The 23509-nt window shown below is 41.3% G+C and overlaps 1 protein-coding gene across 1 annotated transcript; it reads left to right on the top strand.

Moving 5' to 3' along the window:
* On the top strand, positions 1-22907 carry LOC112071485 (transient receptor potential cation channel subfamily M member 4-like). The gene is made up of 4 exons (XM_024138936.2): positions 1-229; positions 21504-21565; positions 21694-21871; positions 22588-22907. The coding sequence occupies exons 1-4, from the start codon at positions 122-124 to the stop codon at positions 22822-22824; spliced, it is 585 nt and encodes a 194-aa protein (XP_023994704.1). The 5' UTR covers positions 1-121; the 3' UTR covers positions 22825-22907.
* Positions 22908-23509: the final 602 nt, after the last annotated feature.

Here is a 23509-nt window from a genome sequence, read left to right as displayed (position 1 = left end):
GGGATACAGCTTTTGTAAAAATGGACTTTTCATAGCATTTAGGAGAAGGGTTTGGTTTAGCTAAAATGCACAAAAAACTACTTTTGACGTCAATTTGACAAAAGCTGTAATCCATCTAGACATGACCGGAGAAGAGGCGAGAGGAAGGGGGCAAGAGTGCGCAATGACGGATAAAGAGCATGAAGGAGGCGAAGGGAGAACGGGAAGAAGAAGATCCGACAAAGATCAGGTTTGGTTTACTATTCTAAACACGTGTCACGCAATTTCGTACATTAAATAGCCCGTGTCTTTTTAGCATTATTTTATCCCCAATTAGCTGCTTTTGAGGTAGCGGTACTCTTCCTGGGGTCCAAAAAGTGAACAAAACAACATATAAAATACAAAATATACATAAATATACACTGTATATATACAACAGTATGTGGACACCTCTTCAAATGAGTGGATTCGGCTATTTCAGCCAGGTGTATAAAATCTCCCTAGACACATTGGCAGTAGAATGGCTTTACWGAAGAGCTYRGTGACTGTCAATGCTGCACCTTTCCAACAAGTCAGTTCGTAAAATGTCTGCCCTGCCAGAGCTGCCCAGTTTAACTGTAATTGCTGTTATTGTGAAGTGGAAATGTCTAGGGGTAACAACTGCTCAGCTACGAAGTGGTAGGCCACACAAGCCCAATAATGTTTGTACCATGTTGGGTTGTCATGTGTTGCTGCCTTGCTATGTTGTTGTCTTAGGTTTCTCTTTAGGTAGTGTTGTGTTGTCTCTCTTGTTGTGATGTGTGTTTTGTCCTATATTTATATTGTATTCATTTTTTATTATTTTTTATCCCAGGCCCCGTCCCCTCAGGAGGCTTTTTGGTAGGCCATCATTGTAAATTAGAATTTGTACTTAACTGACTTGCCTAGTTAAATGAAAGTAAAAAAATAAATAATAATAAATATAAAAGCTCACAGAATGGGATCGCCGAGTGCTGAAGCGCATAAAACATGTTTGTTCTTGGTTGCAACACTCACTACCGAGTTCCAAATGGCCTCTGGAAGCAAAGTCAGCACAATAACTGTTTTGTGGGGAGCTTCATGAAATCGCTTTCCATGGCCTAGCAGCCACACACAAGCCTAACCATGCGCAATGTAAAGCTCGCCGCCATTGGACTCTGGAAACGCGTTTTGGCGGATGCCAGGAGAACGCTACCTGCCCGACTGCATAGTGTCAACTGTATACTTTGGTGGAGGAGGAATAATGATCTGGGGCTGTTTTTCATGGTTCTTACTAGGCCCCTTAGTTCCAGTGAAGGGAAATCTTACAGCATACATTGCCATTCTATAGTACAGTTTGGGGAAGGCCGTTTCCTGTTTCAGCATGACAATGCCCCGTGCACAAAGCCAGATCCATACAGAAATGGTTTGTCGAGATTGGTGTGGAAGAACTTTTATTTATTTATTTCTCCCCCAATTTTGTGGTATCCAATTTGTAGGTACAGCCTTGTCTCATTGCTGCAACTCCCGTACGGACTCAGGAGAGCGAAGGTCGAGAGCCGTGTGTCCCCCGAAACCCAACCAAGCCGCACTGCTTCTTGACACAATGCCTGCTTAACCCAGAAGCCAGCCACACCAATGTGTCAGAAGAAACACGTACACTTGGCGACCGTGTCATCGTGCATGCACCCGGCCCGCCACAGGAGTTGCTAGAAGACATCCCTGCCGGCCATGGGACAAGGACATCCCTGCCGGCCAAACCCTCCCCTTATGGACGACGCCTGGCCAAATGTACACCACCCCATGGGTCTCCCGGTCACGGCCAGCTGCGGCAGAGCCTCGACTCGAACTAGGATGTCTAGTGGCACAGCCTTGGACCACTGCACATCTCAGGAGGCTGTGGAAGAACTTGACTGGCCTGCACAGAGCCCTGATCTCAATCCCATCGAACACCTTTGGGATGAATTGGAACGCAGACTGCGAGCCAGGCCTAATCGCCCAACATCAGTGCCCAACCTGGCTCTTGTGGCTGAATGAAATTAACTTCTTTGGGACAGGGGGGCAGTATTGAGAAGCTTGGATAAAAAGGTGCCCAGAGTAAACTGCCTGCTACTCTGTCCTAAAAGCTAGAATATGCATATAATTAGTAGATTTGGGTAGAAAACACTCTGAAGTTTCTAAAACTGTTTGAATGATGTCTGAGAAAAAAATCCAACCAGGAAGTGAGAAATCTAAGGTTTGTAGGTTTTCAAGTCTTTACCTATCCAAGATACAGTGGAAATGGGGTCATATTGCACTTCCTAAGGCTTCCACTAGATGTCAACAGTTGTTAGAACCTGGTTTGATGCTTCTACCATAAAGGAGGGGGGAATGAGAGGGGATTGAGTCAGAGGTCTGGCAGAGTGCCACGAGCTGGTCACGCGCATTCACATGAGGTAGCTTGCGTTCCATTGCATTTCTACAGACAAAGGAATTCTCCGGTTGGAACATTATTGAAGATTTATGATAAAAACATCCTAAAGATTGATTCTATACTTAGTTTGACATGTTTCTACGAACTGTAATATGACTTTTCATCTGAACTTTCGCCTGGACCTGCCAGCGCATCGTCAGTTTGGATTGTGTACTAAACGCGCGAACAAAAGGAGGTGTTTGGACATAAATGATGGACTTTATTGAACAAATCAAACATTTCTTGTGGAACTGGGATTCCTGGGAGTGCATTCTGATGAAGATCATCAAAGGTAAGTGAATATTTATCATGCCATTTCTGACTTTGTTGACTCCACAACATGGCGGATATCTCTTTGGCTTGTTTGGGCTCTGAGCGCTGTACTCAGATTATTGCATGGTGTGCTTTTTCGGTAAAGCTTTTTTTAAATCTGACACAGCGGTTGCATTAAGGAGAAGTTTATCTAAAGTTCCATGCATAACACATGTATTTTCATCAACATTTTGATGAGTATTTCTGTAAATTGATGTGGCTCTCTGCAAAATCACTGGATGTTTTGGAAGCTAAACATTACTGAACGTAACGCGCCAATGTAAACTGAGATTTTTGGATATAAATGTGAACTTTATCAAACAAAACATACATGTATTGTGTAACATGAAGTCCTATGAGTGTCATCTGATGAAGATCATCAAAGGTTAGTGATTAATTTTATCTCTATTTATGCTTTTTGTGACTCCTCTCTTTGGCTGGAAAAATGGCTGTGTTTTTCTGTGGCTATGTACTGACCTAACATAATCGTTTGGTGTGCTTTCGTCGTAAAGCCTTTTTGAAATCTGACACATTGGCTGGATTCACAACAAGTGTAGCTTTAATTTGGTGTATTGCATATGTGATTTCATGAAAGTTACATTTTATATAGATATTTATTTGAATTTGGCGCTCTGCATTTTCACTGGATGTTGGCCACGCTAGCGTCCCACATATCCCAGAGAGGTTACGTCCCCGCAGCAATGTTCCAGCATCTAGTGGAAAGCCTTCCTAGAAGAGTGTAGGCTGTTATAGCAGCAAAGGTGGGGCCAACTCCATATTGATGCACATGACTTTGGAATGAGACGTTTGACGAGCAGGTGTCCACATACTTTTGGTCATGTAGTGTACATTTATAATTTAGTCATTCAGCAGACGCTCCCATCCAGAGCAACCAACAGCTAGTGCATTCTTCTTAAGATAGCTAGGTGAGACAACCACATATCACAGTTGTATCCCAACCACAAATCACATAGGCTATGTAATACAAATGCGAAATATAATACAAAATGCATAAAAATGTCTCTCTTCAGTCCCCGCTGTGCCATAAGGTTTTCTTTTCTTCTTTGGGTATTGGCAAGCCAAAATCGTGTGTGAATGGTAGCCTACTACAGCATATGCAGAAAGGGTTTTCTGTTTCTGTGTTAAATATTTCACTGAATGCAGAAAGTATAGTATTAACTGACTTTTATTATAGAATAAATAACGTTTATCGCAAAAGAAAAATCAATTTGGATGGAATTTAGATGTAAAATTGCAGTAGCCTATGTCATTCCTCTCCATTTCGTGGTATTTCTTTATTTAACTAATTGCTCTCTTTTCAGTTGCTGAAATTCAGTAGGCTAAAGTGCTTACAGAACCAGGAAACTTGTAACTTAATCTTGATTTTACAGTTCCACCTAACCTGTTATACCCTAATCTTGATATAGCCTACATTCATCAATGCCAGTAGCTTTACATTCATCAATGTCAGTAGCTTTACATTCATTGTCAAAAATCTACCACCTCAAGGCTCTATAGTATAAAACTATTGGCAAATATTTTTTAAATAAATCTGCACATAATTGATCGTAAATGGCACATTATTCTTATGTGGTGACAGGGAGACAAGAATAGCTGAATTCTCAATCCTTGTGACAGTTACTTACTCATCAATGTAGGCAAGGCATACTACTGTAGGCTTGCTGTTTTTTGTTCATACCTTCTAACAAGGTTCTGTATGACTTTATTGCATTTTTTTTGTCGACGTTTAACTGTTTTTTTGAGTGGCAATGACGGGATAATGTCTGCGTTGTTGTGACACGAGCGTCTCAAATCCCTAGGGCAGGCTAGTCCATCTTTTTCATGCATGAACTGATAGGACGAGAGGTTGGACATACGACTAATTTAAGTTGTACAGCAGCTGCCAACTGTCCCACAAACAAAGTAGTTTATTAAAAAAACATGAGTTTTAGTGCCCTCTAGTCTCTTGACATACAAAAGCTGAAAGGTTTTTCTAACCCTATTTGAAAGGAGTGAAAAAGCAAAACTCTGTGTGACAATTGGCCCATAAGTTCTGTATATGTATGCAGCCTCTAATAAACTAAACTTGAGAATTTAAATTACACAATTTGTGTCAGTCACAAAAGATAAGGCATGATAGCCCACATGCTGGTATGGTAGTACTATGCATTCCATTCATTATTCCCGAGAAATAGAAACAAGGGAGAGATAAGACTGGACAAAANCCCGAGAAATAGAAACAAGGGAGAGATAAGACTGGACAAAACTCTGTTCAAGAGCGAGCAAATAGAGACAAAGACCACGTTTCCATCCACAGTTTCTATGGGACTATTGTCATACCGAATAAAAAATCACTACAGCTGTGATGGAAACAGGAAGTGGTGGTATAATAATATAAATGTGACAGACAATTTGTTCGTTTCACATGGTGGGATCTTTTTGTGTCTGTAAAATTAATCAGCATGAAATGGCTATGGAAAATGCATTTATGTGCAAATATTGATATACAAGCATTATATTTAAGTAAACTTGTATTCACATGATTATATGTGTTGTCCTCCTATGACTTGGATGCAATTTATTACCCTACAGATTATGTTATGATGAACTTCACAGAGTGGTGAAAGTGCACAGTGATGAGCTTAGTGCTTTTTTCCAATAAATATCCAGGGTCTTATTCTGGTGACATGATGATCGATGCTTTGATTTATTAGGGTCCCCATCAGCCAATGGCAACAGCTAGTCTTACTGGGGTCCGACATATAACGAAAAATACATTACAGACAAAGACTTTACAATTTAAAAACATTAACATGTAGTGTGTGCATCTGTCACTTACACATACATGTCAGTACATACACACAACAAGTATGTCACATGGGGGAGAGGTGTTGTGCTGTGAGGGGTTGCTTTATTTGTTTTTGGAACACCAGGTTTGCTGGTCACTTGTGCTATATAAGATGGAAGGAAGTTCCATGCACTAATGGCTCTGTATAATACTGTATGTTTCCTTGAATTTGTTCTGGACCTGGGGACTATAAATTGACCCCTGGTGGACTGTTGCTTGGTTGCCATTTGACAAATACAAATATTCTTCTTTTATCCAATATGATCTCATCATGTAGGCTAGCCTATCGGCACTTTATCTGTGAACTGTTGGCTGGACCACATGTGCCAAGACCAGAGGGGGTACATTTGTTATTTGAAAAAGCAATGAAAACAAATGTAATTTTATACTTGAAAATGTAAGTGAAAAATTACCATTTATGTGCACCAAGGTTATTTTAGAAGGGTATAATGCTTTGTTTTTGTTTCAACTGCTGATTGGCCCTTTAAATGATAAAGTCAAACTCAATGTGACTTGGATTCAAAAAGAATAATGCTATGACTGGTGGAAGGAAACTCTCTCTCGCCCATGTTTACACCAATCCAATGCTTTTTCACCTCAGTAGGACATGCAAGAAGAATCAAGTTGGCTACCAAGAAGATTACCCCATGCGGATAAATTATATGAAGCATAAAAAAAGCCAAGAACAAGATGATGGAGATAATTTCATGAATGTCGACAGACAATTTGTTCATTCCACATGGTGGGATCTTTTTGCCGGTAAAATTAATGACGTTAAAGGAAACTTGGAGTTACATAATAATATGTTATGTGGTCCTCCCACTACAACTCGGAAAAGCATGCAGTTTATTATGCTACAGAGGAAATAAGTTATGATGAACTTCACAGGAGACATGATGATCGATGATTGGCAGCCATTTGACAAATATAAATCTTGCTCTTGTCCATAATAATCTCATAATTTGCTAATTAACGCAACAGTTTTTATGACAAAACCATCAGTAGTCTACAATTTGAAAATGTGATGGAAATACATTGAACAGGCAGATTTTTAACGCTCACAGCAGTAGAAATCCTATTTTTCGAGCTGAAAGACAATGGCCAGAGCTTACCCATGATGTTGCACAATGATTTAAGTCCATAAGTCCTCTACAACAAGGTTCACAAGATGATAGAAAGGACAGTATCAGTTGGTTATCAAAGCAAGCACTCTATCATGTAGGAACTATCATGTGAAATCATTACCATGTTTATCTCAGTACCACAAGGATGATGCAAGTGAAGTTTAGTCTAGTGCTGTAGGTTGGTTATTTTTTAATGCAACAGGTAATCATTCTTAGTCATTAGTTAATGTAATGAGTTTATATACCAATTCTGGGGTCAATTTGACTAATGGTTTACGTTATGATTTGTGAAATATTTTCAGCATTAGTGTGTATAGCTATATTGCGGTCATCATTGACAAAATAAAGTCCAGGAATTCAATATTTGTGTGTAAATGATTTAAATCTCAGTTGAGGCACTCCACATCAGCGTTCCAAAATACGTCAATACAATCTCACAGCTGTAATACGCAGACTGTGCAAGCGGCAGGACTTCCGGGTTTCTAATTTCCCTGAATAATAGATCCACTTTTCACTATGTTCATATATCTGATTATACAGATATACTAATCACAATATTTATTTTGGCTTGCCCATATTTTTTATATATTTTTTGCATTAGACAATAGTCATTGCTCTGGCACCAGTGGCGGAAGGTAGCCTAGTGGTTAGAGTGTTGGACTAGTAACCAGAAGGTTGCAAGATCACATCCCTGAGCTGACAAGGGGATTCCCTGAACAAGGCAGTTTAACCCACTGTTCCTAGGCTGTCATTGAAATAAGAATTTGTTCTTAACTGACTTGCCTAAAGATAAATAAAAAGTAAGTGTCACATAAGTTACTAATGACATCCATAGTGCCACCAACTGGTCTGGTGCAGCCATCAAAGGTTGCAGTGACTTTATATTTACACAGCTTCTAAGGACATATACATAAGGTTTTCATACCAAAATGTCATGGTCCCATGTCTTTCGGTTCAGCTCTTATATCCCTGGTGTCATCTAGTGGTGTAGTGTGGCCCACTTTAAATGTAGCAACTAATCATTCTCAAATTCATTGAGTCTATATACCAAATCGGGACTTAATATGATTTATCATTCATGAGAAGAAAATGTATGTTTTTTTTGCATTAGCATATGTGCTAACATGCAGATAGGTACAATGTGGCCATATTTGAATGCAGCAACACCTTTTTTCTTCTCAAAACCATTAGACTGATGTAATAGTCTAAATACAAAATCTGAAATGAATCTGACATATGGTTCATGAGAAGTTGATGATTGCAGATGATTTTGAGTATTAGCGTTACATATATAACGATTTAGTAGTAAATAGTTTATTTTTGTCAATAGCAAATTCAGTGTGGTTCATCTTAGGTACTGGCCATAATAGTGATGACACAAGTTGATCTGCCACTGTGGAGTGGATTTACAGTGGTTTAAAATGGACAATCCCTTACTTTGAGAAAAGCTATGTTAAGACGTACCAAGGGACTACATTCCAAATTTGGTGCCATTTAGTCCTATAGTTCATGAGAAGTATTTTTAGCATATTAGCGTCTGTGCTAATAAGTATCTACTGGTATAGTGTGGTCATCTTTGAATGCATCAATGTTATTTTCTCAAACTCTTTAGGAACTATTGTGATGAGTCTAACACATTTGGAGTGAATCTGACTCTAAGTCCAAGAGAAGAAGATTTTTTATGATTATTTTAAACATTAGTGTCTCGTAGTCAAAAAAGTGAATTGTTAAGCTTCCTCCTTTTTTATGATATCAATGCCAAGCATATCCTATAACATAGTAATGTTTTTGATGACCCTAAAATATTTCAAGTTGACAGGCCATTGGAGTGTATTTACAAAGGATTTAAATGGACACGTAAAATCGGACTTCCTGATTTATCGATAAATAGCCAGCCATCTCTTAAGGCCGGCGTGATTTAGGGCTTCTAACCCCTTTTAAACATTGTGTGTTTAAGCTACATACTTCTGGGTTGTACCATTTGGATTTGTCTATTTATTCTACATCAGTTGGTAACAACCATTATGTGTTAGGGGCTGAGCTAGAGCAGTTGTTGTGAGACAAGGGCGGACCCAGAAGGGGCCCTGAGCCGGGTCTTTTTTTACAAAAAACCCTGTAGAGTAAGAATGGTTTGCGCTTTTAATAGTTTGTAGATATCTATGAAAAAGCTGAGGCTCTCATGAACACGTGTAACATGTTTTTTTCTTTGACGCTCACAAGCTACACAATAATTGTTTGAAGGTAAGGCGTTCTTCGACATAGACTATCATAGGAAATGCCAGGACATGGTGTCTATAATATATTAATAAGCTCACGTAGTTGCTGTCACAATCTCCACACAGTTGTCACTGACTAGTTGGATATTAATTTCTCACTGAAGAAACTATTTTTGTACTACAGCATTCAAATTCATTTTTATCAGGTTTTTGTTTTGGCGGACCTTTAAAAAAAAAGAAATTGTTGACATTTGTCAATAAAACTCATGATTGCAACTGTTTGTCAAATTGTTTTGTGTTCTATGTGTAGCCCGGGTTGTCCTGAAAAGAAAATGGTAAAACAGTCCAGTTCATTGTGAGGCAAAATATAAGGTCTGGATATGCAGGTAAATGAAGGTCAGAATTATATTTTCTTTAGCTTTTATCAAACTGTCAAATTTGATATTATTTGGTTCAGAACACGTTTTCCAAAATGTCCAAGATGGAGGAAAATCTATCCTGACGGACCTTATGGGTCCTTGTGACAAATGTATTCAGCATGCGGAAACAGCCTACATACAAAGTTTAAAGTCTCTAGGTCAAACGGGGCAACAGATATGAGGGTTTGTGAGACYGCTTATAACAGCGACCCCTGTAGGCCAATCGGTGCCATTATTTTTGGCCAAGTTACTATGTCCCCTAGTTTCTGTTTGCCAAATTAGAAAAAAGTTAAGAATCTATGCTTAAATTATTTGACCATTTCGAGGAGAACTAACAAAACACCTAAAATATGAAAAATGGAAATGTAGCCTATGTCAATTACAATGATTTAGTGAACACACCCTGTCCACTACCTAGCATCTGAAACAAAATACGGTGTTGCTAATTGGGAATTCACAGAGCCATGCATTTTTGTCTTACCTGGTCCGTGAGAAGATTCTAGCTAGTGTATCCCTCTGACTGTTATTCGACTGTTGTTGGATGTGGCTGTCCAGTTTATCAAGTCCCAGATCCCATCCAGCAGGCTCCCAATGACTTTTTATGATAAAAAAAATAAAAATTCAAGTACAATTTTCTCTAGCGCTATCAGTTGACTACCTGATAGGGCAGATCAGAAGAACTGAGCGCACATTTCAGCACCCCAGGATGTCCATTTACTTTGCAGTCCCCCCTCATAGCAAATAGCTGACAAAACAATCCAAGCACTGGACGCACAGCCTGGGCACCCGGAGCTCCTGCTGGTTAGAGTAGTAACTGAGCAGCTTGTTTTGTGTACACATTTACTGCACATTTATGAGCATTTTAAACATAAGTGTGTTATATAATTCGTTATTTATTAGAGAAACACTTTTCCATCATTTGTTGCTACAAAGAAAGTTCCTGTCAAACAGAAACATTTTGTGGATCTTTTAGAACCTTTCTCCTATTTAGTTTCCCTTTCCATTACACATTTCCCTTTCCATTACACGTTTCCCTTTCCATTACACGTTTCCCTTTCCATTACACGTTTCCCTTTCCATTACACGTTTCCCTTTCCATTACACGTGTCACAAGTTATTTTTGCGACATTGCTTTTGTTGAATAAACCTGGTCATTGGAAATCTGCCTATTGAGAGAGGAAGGTATTTCTCTTGTCTAGTGATACCTTTAATCTTGTCCGCTCATTTTCCTCTCTCTTATGTACTCTGTTGAATAGTGGTGCTTGAGTGGACAGTCAATATTTGTATAGAGAGAGGGTGTGTGTGTTAATTTTATTTGACCTTTATTTAAGCAGGGAGTCATGCTGAAACTGCGCTCTCTTTCTCAGATGAGCCCAGCATGAAAACATCAAACGATTACACTATACTGTACATATCTACAGTATATACACATGGAAAAGCAAACTCAAAACACGAAAACCTAAATACAATCATGAAACAAACACATTCTTCAGTAAAAACGCCCTGTAACATCCACCTGAATTGCGCTAGAAGGACCAACTTTAAGAATGTTTGGAGATCATTCCACATGAGAGGCGCAAAAAAACTAAAAGCAGATTAACCTAAATTTGTAGATTTTTTAAAATAAATTTTTATTTCACCTTTATTTAACCAGGTAGGCCAGTTGAGAACAAGTTCTCATTTACAACTGCGACCTGGCCAAGATAAAGCAAAGCAGTGTGACACAAACAACAACACAGAGTTACACATGGGATAAACAAACGTACAGTCTGGAAGGAGAGTGAAGGATATTGAAGGAATCTCAAAGTTTAGCCATTCCTGAGTCCGGGTTTGGTAACTTATAAGTCTGAAGGTTAGCAATGAGGTAAGGTATGGCGGAAGCATATGCAAGAGGGCTTTATAGACAAAAAGAGCGCAATGCTTCGCTCTGAGACTTCAAGGAGGGTCAGCCTACTTTCTGATACAAAATGCAATGATGTGTACTGAACCTATCGCCCTTAATAAAACGCAATGCACTTTGATAAACTGCATCCAATGGCTTCAATCCAGTGGCAGACATTTATAAGCGGGGACACAATGAGGGCTCCATCCAAAAACATACATAAATCATCAGATACATTTTTACGTGATTTGGAAAATAACATATACATGGTTTAACCAGCATTAAGAATTCATTTCAGTTCAACCAAGGCTTTCTACAGGCGATAAAGGCAGATTGAAGCTCTGACAGAGCCTTGTCAGCTGTGGTGACAATATTATATACCACAGTGTCAATATGCATACAGGTGAAAGTATTTAATTTTTTTTTTTTTTTAAACAAATAATGAAAATATTTGTACCAAGGATACTGTGGACACCCGTTGTTATGTCTAAACAACCTGATTTAACTCCATCAGTAAATATACACTGTATTCTGTCCTTTTAAATTATTTTCAAACCAGCTACTGGTCAAGTCCAATTGATGAAAGCCTCTGAATAAGTAATGAGTGATCCACAGTGTTGAAGCCATCATTAGACAGGTCAATAAACATGGACACAGTGTTGAAGCCATCATTAGACAGGTCAATAAACATGGACACAGTGTTAGCCATCATTAACAGGTCAATAAACATGGACACAGTGTTGAAGCCATCATTAGACAGGTCAATAAACATGGACACAGTGTTGAAGCCATCATTGTAGACAGGTCAATAAACATGGACACAGTGTTGAAGCCATCATTAGACAGGTCAATAAACATGACACAGTGTAAGCCATCATAGACAGGTCAATAAACATGACACAGTGTTGAAGCCATCATTAGACAGGTCAATAAACATGGACACAGTGTTGAAGCCATCATTAGACAGGTCAATAAACATGGACACAGTGTTTCTTATTATCCAAACCATTAAGAACATCATTTAAAACATAGAGGTAGCAAAGACAGTGCTATGACCTGGTCTGAAACCTGACTGGTGTACATTTAGAATATACAGTGCCTTCGGGAAGTATTCAGACCCCTTGACTTTTTCTACATTTTGTTACGTTATAGCCTTATTCTAAAATTGATTAAATTGTTTTTTCCCTCAATCTACACACCATACTCCATAATGACAAAGCCAAAACAGGTTTTCAGAAATGTTTGCTAATTTTATTAAAAATAAAAAACGGAAATATCAAATTGACATAAGTATTCAGACCCTTTACTCAGTCCTTTGTTGAAGCACCTTTGGCAGCGATTACAGCATCGAGTCTTCTTGGGTATGACGCTACAAGCATAGCACAACTGTATTTGGGGAGTTTCTCCCATTCTCTGCAGATCCTCTCAAGCTCTGTCAGGTTGGATGGGGAGCATCGCTGCACAGCTATTTTCAGGTCTCTCCAGAGATGTTCAATCGGGTTCAAGTCCGGGCTCTGGCTGGGCCACTCAAAGACATTCAGAGACTTGTCCCGAAGCCACTCCTGCATTGTCTTGGCTGTGTGCTTAGGGTCATTGTCCTGTTGGAAGGTGAACCTTCGCCCCAGTCTGAGGTCCTGAGCATTCTGGAGCAGGTTTTCATCAAGGATTTCTCTGTACTTTGCTCTGTTCATTTTTGCCTCGATCCTGACTAGTACCCCAGTCCCTGCCGCTGAAAAACATACCCACAGCAAGATGCTGCCACCACCATGCTTAACCGTAGGGATGGTGCAAGGTTTCCTCGCTTGGCATTCAGGCCAAAGAGTTCAATCTTGGTTTTATCAGACCAGATAATCTTGTTTCTCATGGTCTGAGAGTCCTTAGGTGGCTTTTGGCAAACTCCAAGCGGGCTGTCATGTGCCTTTTACTGAGGAGTGGCTTCCGTCTGGCCACTCTACCATAAAGGCCTTTATTGGTGGAGTGCTGCAGAGATGGTTGTCCTTCTGGAAGGTTCTCCCATCTCCACAGAGAACATTGTGGAGCTCTGTCAGGGTAACCATTAGGTTCTTGGTCACCTCCTTGACCAAGGCCCTTCTCCCCCGATTGCTCAGTTTGGCCGTGGGGGCAGTTCTAGGAAGAGTCTTGGTGGTTCTAAACTTCTTCTATTTAAGAAAGATGGAGGCCACTGTGTTCTTGCGGATCTTCAATGCTGCAGAACTTTATTGGTACCCTTCCCCAGATCTGTGCCTCGACACAATCCTATCTCGACACTCTACAGACAATTCCTTCAACCTCATGGCTTGATTTTTGTCCTAACATGCGCTGTCAAATGTAGACAGGTGTGCGTCTTTCCAAGTCGTGTCCAATCAAGTTATAGAAACATCTCAACGATGATCAATGGAAACAGGATGCACCTGAGCTCAATTTCGAGTGTCATAGCAAAGGGTCTGAATACCTATGTAAATAAGGTATTTGTTTTTTTATTTGGAATAAATTGGCAAATTTTTTCTAAAAGCCTTTTTTTCACTTTGTCATAATGGGGTATTGTGTAGACTGCTGAGGATTGTTTTTATTTAATCAATTTTAGAATAAGGCTAACGTAACAATGTGGAAAAAGTCCAGGAGTCTGATACTTTACGAAGGTACTGTATTTCGTAGTTTAAAAAAATCTAAGTTGAATATTTGCAAAGGATTCTATCATTTTTTGCTGCTAGGCAAGATCATTTGAAATGGGGTGATAATCCAGACCCTGGGGATGATACCAGAAATAATTGTTAGGTTAAAGTGGAGTGTTAAAGATTCTGCAATCACATCAGCAGAAAGCTGCAGCAAAAAAGGATCAAGCAAATCAGCCCCTGTGGCTTTTTTTTATTTTTTTATTTTTTTTAACATCAATCTTGCACAAGTTGTCTAGCACATCACAAGTCCAAAGCTGTTGTAATGAAAGCAAAGATTAACTAGAAGTTGACGGAACAGATTAAAAACATCAATTCTTATTTATTTTTCTCAGTTATGATGCTAGAGTTTGACACAACTTGCTTAAGAAGGGAAGGAGAGGAATTTCCACGCTTCAGTGCATTTTCTGTTTTCCCAAATTCTAACAGACCACCAGTGGAGTCGGAGATAGAACTTAGGAAGCAGCTAGATGTAGCTTTCTTGATTGAGGTAGTACATCTCTTTCTCAATTGCATGAAAAGCTGCCAATCAGCCAGAGAGTCCGTTTTTCTAGCCCAGGCCTGGTTTCTCATCATAACAAGATCTAAAAGTTTGAGAGCGAGAGACTAGCCATCTTAATGCACTTCCGGTACAGTATAACTTCTATATGCACTGAGCATGCTATGACAGGTACTAGGGTGTGGGTCAATGGGATATGAGTTGTGAATTGAATGCCAATCCCCTTTCAGCAGCTATTGCTAGTCATGTTCTACCAGTTAGATTAGTCTACAGTTTGTTTACTTAACACTTACAGTATCCCACAGTCTCAGAAAAAAAGATTGGGCATTGTACTTAAAGGGGTACACGTGCTTGTCACTGTAGTGGTACCCTGTAAGGTATTCCCACTGTACCATTAGTTATAGGAGAGAGTGGGGTAAGTTGACCCAAATAGTTAGTTGAGCCACCCCTTGTTTCTGGGAAACCGTCCATACACCAAATATGAAATCATTCCATGGAGTCTGTGAAGGAAGAAACAACATGAAAAAAGTGGTGAGCAAGTTGGGTCCAAAAAACAGATTTTTATAGTTAAATAAATTAATTGTGTTATAGGTTTAATGATGCTTGTATCTAAACCAAAGTAGATTTTTAAAATTGTAAATCAGTTGGGGTCTATAAGCTACAAAGTGAGATCCTAAACCTATCATGTATGGGCTAATATAGTCTATGTTTGCCTTGGCGTAAGTTGAGCCAATGTCCATTGGGTAAGTCCAGCCAATGGCCACCATAGACCATACAAATTATAACATTTTGTCAGTTTTATGCAATGTATCATGCATTTAAACTATTGTTAAAGAGCAGACATCGTCATGCCCAGTGTATACAAATGCAAAACCAGTGCGTTTAGCCCCCCAAGGAATTGAGAGAAGAGAAGAAGTCCATTCAGCAGCAGCAAGAGATGGAAAAAATAGACTGAATGGTACATTGACAAAAAAGAAAAGGACCACGTACCTGTGTGAAGGAGGGCTATGATAGAGTAGCAGAGGCACACACGGTCTTATCTGATGACATGGAGTCTGAGCTTGCTAAACATGTCAAGAATGTCGCAGACCAGTTTCATGGAGAGAACTTGCCTACAAATTGGCACATCAAAACAACATCCCTGTCCCGGACAACTGGTCAAGAAATGGAAGGATAAGTGATATTGAACAGAGAGATCTACATATGAATCTAGGCATGAATTTAAGATATACAATTTATCACACCTCCAATCCATTAATTAAACTATGACCGACCAGCACCATCACCCACTGTCACAGAACACCATCACCCACTTACCCCAAGGTGGCTCAACTTACCCTTTCTCTATGCTCAACTTACCCCATACCTGGGGTCATTTTTTTTCAAGAGACTACTTTTGACAAGCTATGTTTTCAAAACTGTTATGTTTACATGAATTGTTCTTATTTCCAGGGATACACAACATCGAAAATGAATGTAGATACAGTGTCTTTGTTAGAAAGAATAGTATATTTCTCTTGACATAGTGATGCTGAATGTAAAAAATGGCTCAACTTACCCAACTCTCCCCTACATAATTGTGAGTTTGCAGTGTGACCTCAACAGCCAATAGTGCACCTTAAGGGACAAGATAGTAGCTTTTATTATTAGTCCCTACCACGCTTTCACCTCGCCTTCGGTAATAAAGCCTGCGGAACATCTTGTCAGTAAGAGGCTAAAAGAAGGTGGAGTGTATCCAAGCTGTTTGCCACTCCCAACAAATCAAATCAAAGTTTATTTGACACATTCTTCATAAACAACATTGAAATGTTTACCTACGGGTCATTTTCCAACAATGCAAATAGAAATAATGACACAAGGAATAAATACACAGTGAATAAATAATAACAATAACGAGTAACAATAACTTGGCTATATACAAGAAGTACCAGTACTGAGTCAATGTGCAGGGGTACAAGGTAACTGAGGTAGCTACAGTATGTACATATAGGTAGGTGTAAGGTGACTAGGCAACAGGATAGATAATAGACAGTAACAGCAGCGTATGTGGTGAGTGTGAAAGTATGTGTGTGTTGGGGTGTCAGTATAATTTTCTGGGTAGAGTCCAGTGTGTGTGCATAGAGTCAGTGCAGGAGAGTTAGTGCAAAAAAAGAGTCAATGCAGGTATTTTTTTATTTAACCTTTATTTAACTAGTAACATTTTACAATGATGGCCTACCCCGGCCAAACCCTCCCATAACCCGGATGACGCTGGGCCAATTGTGCGCCGCCCTATGAGACTTCCGATCACGGCCTGTTGTGATACAGCCCGGGATCGAACCAGAGTCTGTGGTGACACCTCTAGCACTGAGATGCAGTGCCTTAGACCGCTGCCCCACTCGGGAGGTAGTCCGGGTAGCCATTTGATTAGCTGTTTAGCAGTCTTATGGCTTGGGGGTAGAAGCTGTTCAGGGTCCTGTTGGTTCCAAACTTGGTGCACTGGTACCGCTTGCCGTGCAGTAGCAGAGAGATAGATGCTCTATGGCCTGGGTGGCTGGAGACTGTACATTTTTTGACAATTTGGAATAGGCACATTCAAACAAAGGTATAGCTGCGGGTAGTAGTTTTTGTCGACGTGCGGGGGGGGCTAGCCAAATATTTTTGTCATTGCTGGCGCTGCAGAYGGATATATCGGTCTGCTAAWACAGGACTATTAAAGGCCTAGTGCACTACWTTATTGTTGTAATTTTTTTCTTCAGATTTTCAGGGGGTGTTGCAGCACCCTYAGAACCCCTWATTCACATGGCTWTGAACAAAGGCGGRGAGTCGAAACCGAAAGCCAATCATTTTCACTGGTGCCCACTTGGGGTAGTGTCATTTTCAACCAWATTATRTAAAAAATGTATTCAAAACAATATATAGTATGCCAACAATGCTAGCACCGTAAATGATCTTAATCTGGATAGTTTGTGCTTCTCACGGCCAATCTGCCAGCAGCCGCTGGTAATCAGCGTTCCACTCATACCTACCTTTCCAATATGAACTTTCCCAGACTCTTGAGAACAATGTGACTCAGGCCTGGAAGCAGAGGCTACTTTATTACATGTGTTCATTTCCTATGATAAAATCCCATGATTTGCTCATGTGTTCGGACCAAACAGCTAGCGCGACAGCTAAAATAACTTCGGAATAATACGATTTCAGCTAACGAGAAACTATTTAAAACTATAAAACTATATTTAAAACTATTTTAAACTATTTACATAGAATTTTGTCCACAAATGTACCCAATTTTCTAATTTACTCAACCTTTCATTTAACACTGAAAGTGTGGACCCATATTATAGACAATGGAACAGTGTTATAAACCGGGTAGTTTGGGTCCTTGATGCTGATTTGTCTGAAAGCCATGCTATATCAGACAATATACCATGGGTATGACACAAAATTACTTGTTTACTGTTCTAATTGTGTTGGTACCTAGTTTATAATTGCAATTTTTATTTTATTTCACCTTTATTTAACCAGGTCGGCTAGTTGAGAACAAGTTCTCATTTACAACTGCGACCTGGCCAAGATAAAGCAAAGCAGTGTGACACAGACAACAACACAGAGTTACACATGGAATAAACAATAAACAAGCCAATAACACAATAAAAAAGTCAATGACACAGTAGAAAGAAAAAAAAGTCTATATACAGTGTGTGCAAAAGGCATGAGGAGGTAGGCAATAAATAGGCTATAGGAGCGAATAATTACAATTTAGCAGATTAACACTGGAGTCATAAATGAGCAGATGATGATGTGCAAGTAGAGATACTGGTGTGCAAAACAGCAGAAATGTCAATAAAAACAGTATGGGGATGAGGTAGGTAGATGGACTATGTACAGCTGCAGCAATCGGTTAGCTGCTCAGATAGCTGATGTTTAAAGTTGGTGAGGGAAATAAGTCTCCAACTTCAGCGATTTTTGCAATTCGTTCCAGTCACTGGCAGCAGAGAACTGTAAGGAAAGGCGGCCAAATGAGGTGTTGGCTTTGGGGATGATCAGTGAGATATACCTGCTGGAACGTGTGCTACGGGTGGGTGTTGTTATTGTGACCAGTAAACTGAGATAAGGCGGAGCTTTACCTAGCAAAGACTTATAGATGACCTGGAGGCAGTGGGTCTGGCGACGAATATGTAGCGAGGGCCAGCCGACTAGAGCATACAGGTCGCAGTGGTGGGTGGTATAAGGTGATTTGGTATCAAAACGGATGGCACTGTGATAGACTGAATCCAGTTTGCCGAGTAGAGTATTGGAAGCTATTTTGTAGATGACATCGCCGAAGTCGAGGATCGGTAGGATAGTCAGTTTTACTAGGGTAAGTTTGGCGGCGTGAGTGAAGGAGGCTTTATTGCGAAATAGAAAGCCGATTCTAGATTTGATTTTGGATTGGAGATGTTTAATATGAGTCTGGAAGGAGAGTTTACAGTCTAACCAGACACCTAGGTATTTATAATTGTCCACATATTCTAGGTCGGAACCGTCCAGGGTGGTGATGCTAGTCGGGCAGGCGGGTGCGGGCAGCGAACGGTTGAAGAGCATGCATTTGGTTTTACTAGCGTTTAAGAGCAGTTGGAGGCCACGGAAGGAGTGTTGTATGGCATTGAAGCTCGTTTGGAGGTTAGTTAGCACAGTGTCCAAGGAAGGGCCAGAAGTATACAGAATGGTGTCGTCTGCGTAGAGGTGGATCAGGGAATCGCCCGCAGCAAGAGCGACATCATTGATATATACAGAGAAAAGAGTCGGCCCGAGAATTGAACCCTGTGGTACCCCCATAGAGACTGCCAGAGGTCCGGACAACATGCCCTCCGATTTGACACACTGAACTCTGTCTGCAAAGTAGTTGGTGAACCAGGCGAGGCAGTCATTAGAAAAACCAAGGCTATTGAGTCTGCCGATAAGAATACGGTGATTCACAGAGTCGAAAGCCTTGGCCAGGTTGATGAAGACGGCTGCACAGTACTGTCTTTTATCGATGGCGGTTATGATATCGTTTAGTACCTTGAGCGTGGCTGAGGTGCACCCGTGACCGGCTCGGAAACCGGATTGCACAGCGGAGAAGGTACGGTGGGATTCGAAATGGTCAGTGATCTGTTTATTAACTTGGCTTTCGAAGACTTTAGATAGGCAGGGCAGGATGGATATAGGTCTGTAACAGTTTGGGTCTAGGGTGTCACCCCCTTTGAAGAGGGGGATGACCGCGGCAGCTTTCCAATCTTTAGGGATCTCGGACGATACGAAAGAGAGGTTGAACAGGCTGGTAATAGGGGTTGCAACAATTGCGGCAGATAGTTTTAGAAAGAGAAGGTCCAGATTGTCTAGCCCAGCTGATTTGTACGGGTCCAGGATTTGCAGCTCATTCAGAACATCTGCTATCTGGATTTTGGAGAAGGAGAAGCTGGGGAGGCTTGGGCGAGTAGCTGCGGGGGGCGGAGCTGTTGGTCGGGGTTGGAGTAGCCAGGAGGAAGGCATGGCCAGCCGTTGAGAAATGCGTATTGAAATTTCCGATTATCATGGATTTATCGGTGGTGACCGTGTTACCTAGCCTTAGTGCAGTGGGCAGCTGGGAGGAGGTGCTCTTGTTCTCCATGGACTTTACAGTGTCCCAAAACTTTTTGGAGTTAGAGCTACAGGATGCACATTTCTGCTTGAAAAAGCTAGCCTTTGCTTTCCTGACTGACTGCGTGTATTGGTTCCTGACTGATGCTATTGCAGTCCGCCACAGGATGTTTTTGTGCTGCTCAAGGGCATTCAGGTCTGGAGTGAACCAAGGGCTATATCTGTTCTTAGTTCTGCATTTTCTGCATTTTTTTGAACGGGGCATGAACGGGGCATGAACGGGGCACCATAAGATGGTGAGGAAATTACTTTTAAAGAATGACCAGGCATCCTCGACTGACGGGATGAGGTCAACATCCTTCCAGGATACCCGGGCCAGGTCGAATAGAAAGGCCTGCTCGCAGAAGTGTTTTAGGGAGCATTTGACAGTAATGAGGGGTGGTCGTTTGACCGCGGACCCATAGCGGATACAGGCAATGAGGCAGTGATCGCTGAGATCCTGATTGAAAACAGTGGAGGTGTATTTGGAGGGCAAGTTGGTCAGGATAATGTCTATGAGGGTGCCCATGTTTACGGATTTAGGGTTGTATCTGGTGGGTTCCTTGATGATTTGTGTGAGATTGAGGACATCTAGCTTAGATTGTAGGACTGCCGGGGTGTTAAGCATATCCCAGTTTAGGTCACCTAACAGAACTAACTCTGAAGCTAGATGGGGGGCGATCAATTCACATATGGTGTCCAGGGCACAGCTGGGAGCGGAGGGGGGTTGATAGCAGGCGGCAACAGTGAGAGACTTATTTCTGGAGAGATTACTTTTTAAAATTAGAAGTTCGAACTGTTTGGGTATAGACCTGGAAAGTATGACAGAACTTTGCAGGCTATCTCTGCAGTAGATTGCAACTCCTCCCCCTTTGGCAGTTCTATCTTGACGGAAAATGTTGTAGTTGGGTATGGAAATCTCATCATTTTTGGTGGCCTTCCTAAGGCAGGATTCAGATACGGCAAGGACATCAGGGTTGGTGGAGTGTGCTAGTCGGCTGTACCGACTTCAGATGAGTCCCAAGACGCTTGTGGGTCGTAGAACAGAGCACATCGTGTTCGTGAGAGTCTCATCTTTCCATAGAGGGGTTGCTACAGACGATTTTGTGAGAAGACAGATTTTTAGGAAGTCTCATGATCAGATAAACACCGTAATAGCACTGTCACTTTTCACCGTAGATGTGGAGGTGAGACAGCTTAAACCGACAGATTTTTACGGGATTTTTGTATTATGCTAATTCGATTTCCACGGGTGCACGGACATCAACCTTAGGGGGTGAAAGGCCTCAGGCGGCCCCTAAAATCCTTAGCAGCCCTTGAACAGTAACATGTCCATGCAGTCCACACACAAACACACACACTTCCGTACAATGTGTATGATGACTTGGCTTTTTGCTAATTGCTACTATACATCCAGTTTCACCTAAAATTCAACATCTGTAGCCGAGATAGTTACTCTTAATCAACTCTTTCTCTCCCAGAGCTGGATCCCCAACATCATCAGGAAGAGAGTATGCACCACATTCGTAGAGGACTCTTTAAGGTACAGCCTCTCTCTTGGTCACTGAGTTGTCCCTTTATCTGACACAATATAGTTACAGTTACAATGCAAAATGTGTCTGGTCTATGCAAAGCAAATGTTGTGTGTGTGTGTGTCTCTCTCCCTGTCAGCAATGGGGCATTGTGTCAGTGTGGGGGCATGCGGGAGACTCACGGCTCCAACGCTACGGGAGACTATTTCGGAGCCGCCATCGTCAGCCAGTGGGACAGCTCCCAGCACTCCTCAGAGTACCCCACCGACGCCTTCGGAGAGCTGGAATTCGCAGGGGCTGGCAGGAGACACAGCCATGTGAGTAACACACACATGTAAGAGCATGCACATACCAACATATGCACACACGTGCGTGCATACACTTGCACACACACACTCATGCAAGGGCAAACTAACACACACACCCACACAACACTGGTGTCTTGGGTTTGGCCTCTGGCCCTTGTTGATGACCTCATGGAGGACGGTGTGTTTATTCAGCCGTCTCACACACTCAATCAATCAGCCCAGGGTATTACTAAGGAATAAATAACATTAGGACACACACACACATATCTGTCAGTATGGTGACTGGCTGATTCATGAATTAGGTAGCTGGCTTAGTGCCTGTCAACTCATAACTATCAATTGACTCAGCTATGTTAYCACATGATCCTACTGAGAGATTGAGTTCATGCTAATCTCATGATGCTAATGAATACGTCACATAGCCATTCATTGACACTAAATGACAAATATGTGAATGTARTTCATTTCAGTCTTTTGCTCATCTACATCAAGTCTGGTTGGGCTGTATGTTGYAGAACGTCTGTCTGGCATTCTATGGAACCGTGGCGTGCGGAATGTTCTCACCKGTACTGATATCTCTTCACTATCGATTAGCTACACCMTATAGGCAAAACAAGSAACTAGCAAGCAGCACTTTATGTAGCCTCTTGAGCATCATAACTTTGTGTGGCGATACTCATTGRCCCTTCCCCACCCTCTTCTCCTTTTCTCTTCCTATWGGTCAGTTCTTGCGTCTGTCATGTGACACCCCACCTCAGATCGTGTACAGTCTGATGACGGCCCAYTGGGGGGTGCCCTCCCCCAACCTGGTGGTTTCTGTTGTGGGGGGTGGGGGGTGCGAGAAGGTCAAGACCTGGGTCAGGGAGGTGCTGAGACAGGGGCTGGTCAAGGCGGCACAGAGAACCGGTGAGACACACACACACACACATACACACAAACAGACATACCATGGTGTGCTGTGATGGAGGCTGGTCAGAGCACAGCTGAGGACAACGCCCACTCTGTTTCATCTATTTGTTTAAAAGATCATTCATTCATACACTCTTAGAAGCAGCCATCGGTACAGAGAGACGAGAGACATAAATGGTGTGCTGTGATGGAGGCTGGTCAGAGCACAGCTGAGGACAACGCCCACTCTGTTTCATCTATTTGTTTAAAAGATGTGCGTTGTATAAAAGTGTGCGTCTAGATACGCTTAAACCTGACGAGCTGGATCTCACTTCAAAGTTACACACACCAACTAGAGAGACAAGAATCTCAGTTCACACAGCTACAGGAGTGGAGCAAAGACAATCGGAGAGAACCGAGTAGATGGACCAGATATAAGCATATAACAGACTCTATGTAGATAATCAGTTCTCACGATTATACGCGTCTTAGTATAAGATCACTCATCTGATTGGCGCGCCTAATGAATAGACACTCGACCAAAGAGTATTTGAATCTTGGCAACGCCGCCATGAGAATGATTGCTGCCAAATGGGGCGAAAGTATATTTCAATTTGAGCGCCCCTCGCGCAAATGGACTATAGCCCTAAAGAACAAAGGAATCGTCGCTAAATGGCAACACACGAATAAAACTATAAGGATCTGAAAGTGTAGCCGAACTACCAAAAAGGATCTCATTGTATTGAAAGAGTTGCCCGT

Source organism: Salvelinus sp. IW2-2015, unplaced genomic scaffold (genome assembly GCF_002910315.2).
Source record: "Salvelinus sp. IW2-2015 unplaced genomic scaffold, ASM291031v2 Un_scaffold1623, whole genome shotgun sequence".
NCBI classification, from domain to species: Eukaryota; Metazoa; Chordata; class Actinopteri; order Salmoniformes; family Salmonidae; genus Salvelinus; species Salvelinus sp. IW2-2015.
The sequence above is the reverse complement of the archived record's forward strand: the minus strand, read 5'-3'. Positions and strand labels throughout refer to the sequence as shown.